Below are 12,118 nucleotides of genomic sequence, written 5' to 3' on the forward strand. Positions count from 1 at the left end.
GCTTCAGGGGCCGCGGGGGCCCGGCGGGGCCAGGGCACTATTTGACGTCGAGGAGACGGATCACCGCGGCGCAGCGATACGCCGCGCACCAATGGAGTTCAAATGTCAGCAAGTTTGAGGAGGGGTGAGGCGCCGGGGGGTGTGTTCCTCCGCCGCGGCCCCTGCTCTAAACGGCGCGGCTCCTCGGGCCGCCGCACGGCTCAGGGGCTGGGAGCGCCGGGAGCCCCGCGCCCCGCCCGGCCCGCCGCGCCCCGCCCCGGGAGGGCCCTCCGCGCCAAGCAGGGCGTGGGTCCGGCGCTGCCGGCGAGCAGGTGACACCGCGGCTGCCCGGCGCCGTGTGCGCGGCATGTGCGCGCCCGTGTAGCGGGGCGGCCCCATGGGCGGCGGCGCCGGCTCCTGCCTCTGCCCCCCGTCTCTGGAAGCCCGGGCAGGAAACGCTCCTCATGTCTTCCAGATAAAAATAAAAGCGACTCCTTCCTCCCGGCCGCAGAGTGTCCCCGCGCCCGGCCCGACGCGGGGCTGAGCCGGCCCCGCCGCCCGGCAGCGCCTCTCGCCGCCGCTCATGGACATCGCGACGGGTCCCGAGTCCTTGGAGAGGTGCTTCCCGCGGGGCCCACCGGACTGCGCCAAGATGCTGGACGGCATTAAAATGGAAGACCACCCCCTGCGCTCGGGGCCGGCCACGCTGGGAGTGCTGCTGGGTGAGTTGCCGGTCGCTTCTCGACTACCCCGAAAGCGGTCCCGCGCACCGCTCGGTGCCGGGGCTGTGCTCCGCGGGGCCCGGCCGCTCTGATGCCGACTGCGGCCGGTCAGCCCCGAGCGGTGCGGGGCGCGGGGCCGGCGGCAGCCGTCGAGCTCGGTGTTCCCAACCGGCTGGGCCGGGCGGACCGCGCTGTCCGGGACGGGGACTGGGGAGCGGGGCCGGGTTGTGTCGGGGCCGGGAGCGGGGCCAGGTGGGGCCAGGGCCGGCGCCTGACGCCGCCGTCTGCCGTTGCAGGGTCGGAGTGCCAGCACCAGGCCGTCTGCGAGGGCTGCCAGCGGCCCATCTCGGACCGGTTCCTGATGCGGGTGAACGAGTCCTCCTGGCATGAGGAGTGCCTACAGTGCGCTGCGTGCCAGCAGGCGCTCACCACCAGCTGCTACTTCCGGGACCGCAAGCTCTACTGCAAGCAGGACTACCAACAGTAAGGGCGCGGGGGGCGGCGGGGGTCCCGCCGGGGCGGCCCGGCCCGGCCCGGCGCGGCTCGGGCGAGCGGGGACCCCGGCGCAGGCTGCGCGGCGGGCACGAATGGGACCGAAGACACCGGCAGGGCTGCCTCCCGCCCCGGGCCCGCCGCGGGCCGGTACCGTGCGGTGCCGTCGGAGGGGACGGCGATGGGGCGGCCCGGTGCCCGTCCCGCGGCACTCTGGTGCCCGCCGCGAGTCCCGTCCCGCCGCCGCCCGCTGCCGCGGAGCCGCTCGAGAGGGCCCGGCCCAGGGACCGGCGCGGCCGGCGCTGAGCTCGGCCACGGCCCGGCCCCGCCGCTGCCCGCGCTCTCTCTTATTCCGGCTTTATCCCCAAATGTCAGGCGCTGTCGGGAGCGGCCCCCGCCGCGCCGCGGCCCCGCGCAGGGACGGAGCCCGGCCCCGCGCCGGGCCGCCCTCCCCTGCAGAAGCCCACTTCATGCTTGTCACCTAAATTGAGGATCCTTTTTGTGCCGGGAGGGGGGCGAACATGGGCATTTCAATCACTAGGACATAATATGGCTCTGCTAGAAGTCTGGCAACAAACAAAGAACAACAACTATTGGTTTGCATCAACTTTTGTCAGGCATTCAGCAGGCATCCAGAAAGGCCTGAAGTGGCTTAGTGGCAACAATGTGCATTTCATAGCTACAGCATGAAAATCCATCTCCATGGAAACGGGTAGTAAATGCTAACATGACATGCTGAGTATAAATATTGTGAGGGTTATAACTCTTGTATAAATGGCCCAGATAAATGTCCCCCTGTTTAGGAATTACAACAAAACATGTTATTTCATGCTGCAGCCCTCGCTAGCTCCCAGAGTCCTCCGTAGCCCGGGCGCTGTGCATGGGAATAACTCAGGGCTTGCCCGTGGGCTGCCGCCATCCCACCCCTGTGGGGCTGCGGCACCTTTGGGGTTTTCTCCTGCCCTGTTCAGGAGCCCATCCACGGGCTTTGCCTTTGGTTTCTACACAAAATAAACCACCCTGTGGTCGCTGCAGTTGTAGATCGGTGAAACTTCTTTTTCTGTAGGTAGCAACACCTTAGATGTTTTTGTTAATTAGTAAAGAATGTCGAATAGTCTTTAGGTTGCCTAAAAAAGCATTATTTGGCAATGTAAATATTTACATTAATTGAAAATAAATGTACTCTCTTAAGTTCCCAACTTTAGTTTCTGTAAAATAAAGAATTGTACTTAGTGACCTAAAAAGCAAGATCAGAGACTATTGCTTTGTAAAACAAAAATACTTTTCTGACTGAAAACAGAATTGTTACTGCCTCAGAATTTCCCGTATTACCAAGTGTCCAATTGTAGAGGGGGAAAATGGGGTAGCCAGGCTGCCGAGCAATAAAAAGATATCAACATGTTGGCCTTTGTTGAATCCCAGCACCTAGTGTGACATGACATGGTGCCCTGCTGTGTGTGCCCCCGAGGACTGACAGCGGCAGCGGCTCACGGCAAGGGGAGGGGAGACACGCTAAATCAGAATTTGTTTTCTCTGAGATTTTATTAGCCCAAAAGAGCAAACATGTGAAACTGTGCTGACACGGATTGCGTGCCCTTTCAGAGCTGGAGAAATGTTCGTTTATGGTAGCTAGAGGATAAAAATAGCTGTCTGTCCGTGCAAGTGGCCCTGGGCTGTGCAGAGGGGCAGTTTCATCCATCAGCTTTGGGGAGTGGAGCCGGGAGCGGGCTGCGAGAGGCAGCTACAGCGAGAGGACAGAGCCGGTGCTGGAGCACCGGCATGGGAAAGGCTTGTGTGCTCAGTGGGAACGCCTTGGGCTAGTGAGGTGGAATGGAACCGGCACGGAGCAAGACAGGGATCAGTAATATCAGATGCTTTTTGTTATCCTGAGTCCTATTTACAAATAACTGGAAAATTTAAAAAAAAAAAAAAAAAAGGAGAATAAAGTTTACTTAAATATCTCAGTTCCTGAAATTTGCCTTAAATAGATTTTTCTGTACGTAGTAATGTAATTTAAAAGGTCAGATTTCTCCAGAACTCCCAGGACTATAATCAAGTGCTGTGTATATATCTTTGGGAAAATGGTGTCTCATCTTTCTAATGAAAGCAAGCTTCTGATGGGTCAGATATCAGACCTTACACCTTTCCCTGGGTCAGGAATGATTGCTGCCCATCCTTGGACAAGGGCATTTCACGTTAGGGGGAAGGGTGAAAACAGTTTTTCTTTTTCTTTTTGCTTTTTATTTTTTTAAGAAAAATGTTGGCTGTGGGAAGCTACTTTTGTGCTTGGAATGTTACAGCAAATCCTGGGGGAGGTGGATTAGTAGCCCAAGCCCAGTTTGAAGTAGTCAGAGGTGCCTGATAAATGTAATTTATCACAAAAATATCATCAGTATGTCAGTGGGATAAGCTGGGCATGTATTTTGGTCTCTTTTTAAAGAAAGAATTCGGCTTGCATGAGAACATACTGATGTTTTGAGTTAATGCAAAGTACTTATTTTGCTAAAATTTAGGATTTTGAGGGTCAGGTGCATTTGATGGCAAGGTTTTTAAGAAAAAAAAAAACCCAGAGCAGTGGCACCAGGGAAGGCTTTCACAAGCCCCAGTCAAGCAGAATCTCTTTGATTTTAATTAGAACTTCGCCAAATTGCTGCACTTTTGGAACCTTACACTGTGGGGTTTTTTTTTGGTTTGTTTTTTTTTTTTTTCTTTTCAAGAAGTTTTCTTTCTGAGAAATTGAGACCTTCAGAATTAATGGATTTTTGGTTTTTGGTTTTGTTTTGTTTTGTTTTGTTTTGGTTTTTTTTTCAAAAATAGAAGGCTTGTGATAGTTGTGTTTTGGTTCTTTGCTTAAATGAATTTACTTATTGTATCACTCATAACAATGCTTTCTACTACAAAGCGTTAGTATTTATAAATGATGCATTTATTTTCCATTTGTGTATTTCTTTTTTTTTTTTGTGATTGTGCCTTTCTAGTTTGTTTTTCTCTCACTGCCCAGTGTTATATAGCGATTTGCCCTGGTTCTTGCTGATAGTAAAAAAAGATATGTTATGAAAAATAACTGTTCCAGGATACATATTGCATATCTAAGCACTGCATATAATTTATAGAAAGATCTGTATTCCTGGTTAAGTTTTGGAAATAAAGGGTCTAAAAGAGGTTTTTATTCAGGGGACCAGGTAGCAAACACCCACAGTCGCTATGTCATAATTTTTCATTAATGCATTCTAAGTTTTGCTTAGGGTGAGAAAGAGAAATATTCGGGCTTTTGTTCTTTTTCATGTGTCAGGTATTTTTTAGCATCACTTTTGGATGCTATTAAGAAGACCCGCCATGTATTTCTGTTCCTCATCCTTGAGTCCTTTCTCGTCGGTGGCTGGGCTTGGCTGTGCTGTGCAGTTTTGCAGCACGGAGCAGCACGTCCCTCGCAGGAAGGAAAGGAACCCCCGAAGCCTCGCTGCTGCGGGGAAGCCTTGCCCTCTCCGGATTTTGGGAATGCTTTCACGCGAGCGTAGCACTGAGGCTGATGCTTCTCACTCCAGTTGCGTTTTAGATTCGAAATGCAACAAAAGCTTCCCGTCAGTGAGTGTCCCGGGTTTTGTGGCTGTTGTTTCTCGCGGAGCACGGGCTGTGGAATGCGGTGGGAGCCCGGCGCAGGAGGCACCAGAGCTGCCGGGTTCTGCGGCATGCACAGTGGGCAGTAGCAATCTGCTAACGGCAGGATTTGATGTGTTCCCAGTGTCCCTGTTTTGTTTCTAACGGAGGATCTGTTCGGCTCACGGGTGCAGTCGAGCAGCGCTGTGAGCTCAGCAGAACCGAGCGGATCGGGATCCCTCCAGCTGCCTTCGCCCTGCGCTTCCCTGTGTGCGGGTCACCGGGAAGCAGCACAGAAACCAGGTGAAACTTAGAGACAGGAGTAGCCTAAGCACATGCCCAGGACATGGAGTAATGATTAAAGTTATGTCATCCACTAAAAATGCTTTTCCAAGTCACTGGAATACTCTGGCACTTTTTCTGAAAATCCCCCCGGCCCTGTACCACCGCTCTCATCAGCCCCATAAAAAATCCTCTGTACGGTCAGACTGTTGCGGCACCTCGGAGCAGTCCCGGAGCGGGACACGGAGGAAATGGGGCTGTTTTGGAGCCGTGACGTCAGCGGGGTGGCCGCGCTGGGCCGGGCCCCGCGGCTGGCCCGGGCCGCGCCGCCTGCGCCGCCGGGGGTCTGGCCAGGAATGGTTCCAGGGTTTGGGGAGACATTTTGGTTTGCTGCTGCAAGCGCTGTAACGCTGGACAAAATAATCGCAATGGAAAGACGCGATTTGCGCTGATCCGTGACAGAAAACGATAGGGAAGGTCTTTGTGCCGTGCAGGCAATATGCAATTAAATTAACAGGAGTATAATTTATAATGCTTTACTTCTACCCTGAGAGAAAAAAAAATCATAGATGTGAAATACATTGAAAAAAAAATTCCCTTATTATAACAAACAGGAATACTTTGCATTCTGTTTAGAAACTGAGTCTGTTATTTTTTGGTCTAAATTTTGAGGTAGTTCAAAGGCATACATCCGCTTTCCAACTATCAATAATATATCATGACAAAACAGCTGGATTATAACGTCTCTTTTTAAACTAATTATGCTATTAGTGTGTTTCAGTGGTAAATACACACCCCTGTCACTTCCCTCCGTTTTGGAGCAGCCTGTAAAGCCTGGTATCTTCTAAAGTGCTCACTGCTCTGGTGAACCTGAAAGTGGTGGGGGGGGGCAGATTTAGCCAGCGGCTGCTTCATTTGGTCAGATATCTGGGCAGAAATATTCGGGAGAAAATGGAGTATACTTTTCCTAACGCAGCTGTGATTTCTATTTTTATTTTTTTTAAAATTCCAGACAAAATTTGGATTTAGACTGAATCTGCTTTTTCTTGCTGTAGCAGGAATTGATTCAATTTTATTTGATCTCTCTTTCCTCTGGAATGGCGAGTTCAGCAGATAAAGGGATTGGTTAGAGGAGAGCTGAGCCCCTGCGCTCGGTGTGGAGGCCAGCGGGGGCTCCTGGGGCTGCGGGAGCTGCGGGGGCTCCTGAGGATTTGGGAGCTGCGGGAGCTGCGGGGGCTCCTGGGGCTGCGGGAGCTGAGGGAGATGCGGGGCTGTGGGAGATGCAGGAGCTGCGGGGGCTGTGGGAGATGCGGGGGCTCCTGGAGCTGCGGGAGCTTGCGGCGCTCGAGGAAGGAGTGGGGCCCTCCCGGCTGGAAGGGAGCCGCCGGGGCCGCGGGCACCCCGAGCACCCCCGGGGGCTCGGCGGGGCCGTTTCGGGGCGGGACAGGCGCTCGGCGGCCGCTCGGGGTGGCTGCCACTGGCCCGGAGCGCAGCCCTCGGCGTGCGGGGCTCCCGGAGCTCGGGACAGTGCGGAGGGCAAATGTGACAGCAACATTTCGGGGCACAATTAGAAAAGGATTTGACACGGCTTGGGCCAGCCTGGACCCAGTTGTGTAAAATGCAGTCAGAGAAAGGCTGTGGATTTCACACCCCAGCAAGATGGGAAAAGGCCTTTGCTGGGTCCTCTTGTTAAAAAACAAGTGTACAAGGGCAAATGACAGGCTCACAAAAAACGGGAAAATTCTCCTCTTTGCCTACAGTTTCTGTCCCCACAAGCCAGGTCGTGTTAATGCTCAAGTGAGGTAAAAAACAAGCAAATAAATAAATAAAAGGGTGAAGTGACTTGATCAGCAATCTCCAGTAAAGGTAAACAAATCAGGTATTGCTCTGGGATGGTTTGGTGTGGTAGGAAGGGGTTTTGGCATGATTTGGGATGATTACATTACTCACAAGGCAAAGATTGACTCATAATGAAATGACATTTCTTGTTCATTGCAGAACATAAAATTTCCACATTTGTTTTGAAACAAAGGACAAGATTAGTTATAAGTAACAATGTGTTGTGAGCCCCAACAGCTGAGGCTGCAGCAGCCAAACAAGGGGACTAGAGGAGTCTCAAGATAAATGGGTACAATGAGGAACAGAATTTTTCTTTCTCCAGGTGAATTGAAATAACTAAATGAAGTGGGCAGGAAGTTTTTATTGAATATCCACCTTGCGGACAGTGTAGTTGTGGTTTGGTATAGCCAAAGCTGTGGATGAAAACTGATCTTTTTGATAAAAAAGTATTAGAATTTAGAAAACAGAGGTGTTTTCTGAGTTATGGTATTTTATAAAATGTAACAGGGAGATAACCTCATTTTGCAGCAGTGAGGCATTAACAGCTCTGTTTACATTTGGGAAAGAGACATCACTTTTCTCCATTAGAAACTAAGTAAAAAAAAAAAAACATTAACAGCTTCACATCTAACTTAAAATAAATGGTGAAAGTCAAGCTAGACTTCTGAGTCTGAGGGGAGAATGTATAAAAGAGAAAAAAGATGAAAATACTCATAAGGTAAAATGAGCCTGAGTTTTTTGTTTGAAATGCAGTGTTAGTGTTTTTAACATGCATGCTAATATAGATCTGCCTTGTCCAGGCAAATTATTCACTGGTTTTAGAAGACTCTTTAAATTCAATACACAATTGAGACACTCAACTTTTTCCTTAAAAAAAAAAAAAAAATTTTACATATCAACTTACATTTACTTTACATTCCTGGACTTGCTTTAGCTAGACGTACAGTTCTTAAGGGCAGCACTGCCTTGCGTTGCCTTGCTCTTGCCTTACCTGCAGTGTCTCTGGCCGCACCACGAGAGCCCAGCCTGGCTGCTGCAGCCCCGAGCCCAGGGCCAGCCCTGGCCCCGGCCCCAGCAGGGTGGGAGGACGAGGCTCCTGCCCCTGGGCCTCCACAGGCCGCTCTCGAAACTGCCATTTTGCAAAATAGGCTCTGGTTGTTAAAAAGCAAATTGCTGGTGACTGTTTTCTCCTCTTACACGACCCACGTACCCAGATGAGGGTGCAGCCGTGGCCCGCTGTGCGTGAGGCCTGCTCGTGCGCTGAACAGGCCTCACGCACAGAAACACCGTGTGCCGGATGCTGTGCAGCTCTCGTGCAGATTAGTTTGGAGCAAAACCCTTCAAATGAAATATCTGTAGTCACCACAAGTGTCTGCAGTCTGAGGAGGGAGCAGGGCTGAGGTCGGCAGGCACGCAGGGTCCGGCTGCAGCGGCGGCCCTGCGCGGCCCACCTGTGCCTGGCTCGTCACCTCGCCCTCACCGGCAAAACGGGCTTTTGCCTTTCAAAAACTATTTGCCTGTGGGCAGCGAACAAGCAGACTTCTCTGAGATTGTATTACAGTAAAGGGATTGTTAATAAGACTAATCTCAGTTCGTTATTTTCCTGGGTTTGAAATTTTGCAGCGATCTTCCTCACACACACAGCAGGACTGCTGCATTGCAAATTGATTAAATGCCCTTGTTATCAGCATAAATAAGGTATAGCACATTTCTTCAGGACTCGTTAGGTGTTTGTGCTCTGATTCTCCTGTAACAGGCAAATAGAACACTTGTTATGGAGGTCATTTCTTTGCTTCCAAAACATAATATTTTCTTTAATATGCACAAAATTTTCCTCTGCAAACATTGACATGAACTTGTGAACATGCAATTCCTATTGGCTTCAGTGAGAGCCATCCTCGCTCATCAAAGGAGGGAATTTGGCTCTTGATTTTACTGCAATCAGTGTTTTATTTATAATGTACAAGAGTGCACGTGCACTCTCCCAGTAAGAGCTGATGGGATTTATGTGCACATGCTGAGGACCAAATCCTCCTGGTAGCTGTCAGGAAGTTTACTTTCGCATGCTTGTTCCTTGGTGTAACCTGAATCACCATTCACTGATGACAAAAACAAAACAAAACCAAACAAGGAATAATTGTCTACATCAGTTTTGGTTTTTGGGGTTTTTTTGTTTTGTTTTTTTTTGCAGTTGGTACTTTCATCATGATAGTATTATGATAGGGAGCAAGCAAGCTTGAATTTGCAGAAGAAACTACGAATATAGTTTTGAAGCATTTTTGGTTACAGCGTGGGGTTTCTCTGATAGAGAGGAGCACCACCACTGCTCCTAGAGCTGGCTCTGGTGCATTCCTCGTGTGTCAGTGAGGGAGCACGTGTGTCGCAGGCTGTGGACAGGGACAGTGGCTCGGGCACAGCTCTGCAGTCCCCAGCAGAGGAGCTCGGAGGAGCTGGGCTCTGCTGGAGCTGGACCCTTGGGGTGGCACCATACCTGCACAGCTCATTACTGAGAGAGGCCAAGTTCTCCTGGAACACTGACCCCAGAACAGGGGTATCTCACCTGGGAGATCCTGGCAGAGTGGCGTGTTGGGGATGTGGAGCTGTGCTGGCTGGATGGCAGCTGGCACGGGGGAGCAAGCTGGTGCTCCCTGCCTGGCTGGGGCCGTGCAGTTACCTCTGCAGGTCTTCCAGCATTTCTGACTTTCCAGAAGAGGAAGAGCTGGTCCTCCCCCTCGTCCACCTCACTGTTAATAATCATGGTTTGCAGAGTAAATATCTGTTCTGTGAATGTCTGTGTGTGGGTGCAGGCTCAAGTCAGCCCTGCCATCTCCTCGATGCGGCGTGCATGGCGGGTCCGGGGCTGGCAGTGCCTTCCCCAGCAGTGGGGACAGTCCCCGCACAGGGGGCTGGCACTGCCACTCGACAGCCCCTGGGCAGGGTTCTGAGCCAGCAAATCCCTGCTCCCAGCAGTGCCCGTGGAGCCAGCTGCCCTGGCGTGCAGCAGCTTGCAGTGCCGTGCAAGGTCAGCCCACCTGGCAGCCAGTGTCCACGAGGGCTCAGTGCAGCTCTCACTGCAGCTTGGGGGATGTGGCTTTTCACAGGCCTAAGCTCACCCACCCTAAGCACAAGTTGCAGTTTAACATCATGAGTTTTCTTCACAGTTGGATCTTGGAGTAGGCTTCATCTGGAAATAAAAAAAGTTTCCCTTATGGGTTTGACCCTGTGGGGTCAGGTCCCACTCACTCTGGAGTCGATATGGAAAGTGTGGTGGGATCTACAGGAATGTTAGCACTGGCAGTGAGGCTGGTTATTGTTGAGTGTGCAAACAGTGCAAAAATACAAATGGAGTAAAACAATTTGAGGGAAGAAATGGCAGTGTAATCTTGCAGGAATGCGATTTCTGCATGGCATTATTCATCTGAACCTGCCAGGGTCACTGCTTGGAGCTGAAACAAACAAATGATTAAGCTGCTGGGAGCAGAAAGTGTTAATAGCACTGACAGCTCCTTTGGTAATGGAGGAGCAGGCGGATCCTACTACCCGGGATCCCCGCTGCGCCCTGGCTGCTCCTGGCCAGAGCTGCTGTGGAAAAAAGTTCCACGGAGGAGGCAGAGTTTGAGTTTCAGCAGCAGCTTTCCTTCATGTCGTGCGCTGGGGCTGCAGGGGCACGCGTGACCTTTGCGGGGTCGCTGAGCTCCTGTGGGGTGTCCTGAGCTGCAGGGCGCCGGCTCTCCGGGGTGCCCAGCTCCCCCAGCCCCCTCGACCTCGCCTCGCCTGCAGCCCGTGCCGGGGCTGGTTCCCAGCACGGTTTTGTGAGTGTAGAATAAATTAGCCCTAATGGCGCCTGCATTAATTTCATGTGGGAGAATCCCCAGGGATTCCAGAGCAATTACAGGGAGAGCAGTCTTGCCCAGTGCAGCGTCCTTCCCATCCTGCTGCTGTTCCCCACAGAGGGAAGCAGCAGCAGGAGGGGACAGGAGGGCTGGGTGATGCAGTGCTGGCAGCTGCAGCATCCTTCGTGGCAAAGCCAGTGTGGGTGCTCTGTGCTCCCACTGCTCTCCACAGCTGGCCCAGGGCCCTGACGCAGTGCCAGCAGCAGCTCGCTCGGCCGACGTGTCCTGCAGAAAGGCTGGAACACAGGCCCAAGGCCAGGGCACTGTCTTGGCTTCATTCATGTCCCTTGAACACTGGTTGTCCTGAGTAATTGAAGGGTGTCTCATTTGTGGCTTTTTTCTTTAAAAAATCAGCTCTTGCTTTGGCAGAGGTTTGTCTGAGTGTGTAGCGGATACATTCAATTTTGTAATGTTCAGTTTGTTGGATGCCACAACTGAACCTCAGGTTTTTCACCCAACCATCCAAAAGCTAATTGGACATTGTCACTCAGGCAGGAATACACACAAACAAGGGCAATCCACAGCCCCGGACCCCAACAATGTGATTTTCATCACCTTACCAGACTTTGGAGAGTCTTCATCTTCCATCTGGAAGTACCTTCAACCCTTTCCACCTACAGATCTTGAAACAGCTATAACAGAGAGAAAACCAAAATTACATGGAGTTTATTGCCATTTCAGAAGGAAAAAAGTGTTTGAAAAAGTTTATTCAGGAAGCCAAGGGAAGTTAAGTGGGAGACATTTGCCATTTCATCAGTCTGTTGGTGATAGCCATTCATGTCATAAATGGCTTGTGTCATTTGATGCCAAAAATAACACTATTTTCCTCCCCAAAGGCCTATAGGGTTTTTTTGCAATAAATGTTTATTTGTTAATAATATACTTTAAACAGTCCAGCCTTGACCTCAAGTCTCCAAAAGAATCCATCTTCTCTCTGAAAAATCCTACAAAGTTTGTGTAATTTTTTCTGGGAAGGTGTAATTGATGGCGCAGTGAAGGGCAGTGTGTTTGCTTTAACTACTGCAGCTGCGTGGATTAACTGTTTATAAGGGCCTACTGTGCTTTCAATGGCGACTTGCTTAGATTTCAGGCTTTAGTTGACAGCACTTCCTAATTGTTCCTTGGATTTGCTTAAGTTCAATCAGTAAAAATAAATTTCTGCACTGAGCTCACCCATCGTTCTCCCCTCACTGCTGCTTCAAAACCTTTGAAACACTCATTTGTAGGAGTTTGAGTACATGGATCACCCTGCAGCCTTGCAATGGGAGTGACCAGGAGAGGGGCTGAGAGGGGCTGAACTTGTTTTATATCTCC

At 51.1% G+C, this 12,118-nt stretch overlaps 1 protein-coding gene across 2 annotated transcripts in view; it reads left to right on the forward strand.

Moving 5' to 3' along the window:
• The first annotated feature begins 303 nt into the window (after nucleotides 1-303).
• The window catches only part of LMX1B (LIM homeobox transcription factor 1 beta), an 84,004-nt gene continuing 72,189 nt past the window's right edge, over nucleotides 304-12,118 (forward strand). For both annotated transcript variants that reach the window (XM_039730831.1, XM_039730833.1), the window contains exons 1-2: nucleotides 304-701; nucleotides 998-1,184. In XM_039730831.1, the coding sequence (XP_039586765.1) occupies nucleotides 563-701; nucleotides 998-1,184 (326 nt within the window). In that variant the 5' untranslated portion in view covers nucleotides 304-562. The remainder of the gene's footprint in view (nucleotides 702-997; nucleotides 1,185-12,118) is intronic.

The sequence above is a fragment of the Passer montanus genome, unplaced genomic scaffold (genome assembly GCF_014805655.1).
Source record: "Passer montanus isolate IOZ18808 unplaced genomic scaffold, ASM1480565v1 scaffold73, whole genome shotgun sequence".
Lineage (NCBI taxonomy): Eukaryota > Metazoa > Chordata > Aves > Passeriformes > Passeridae > Passer > Passer montanus.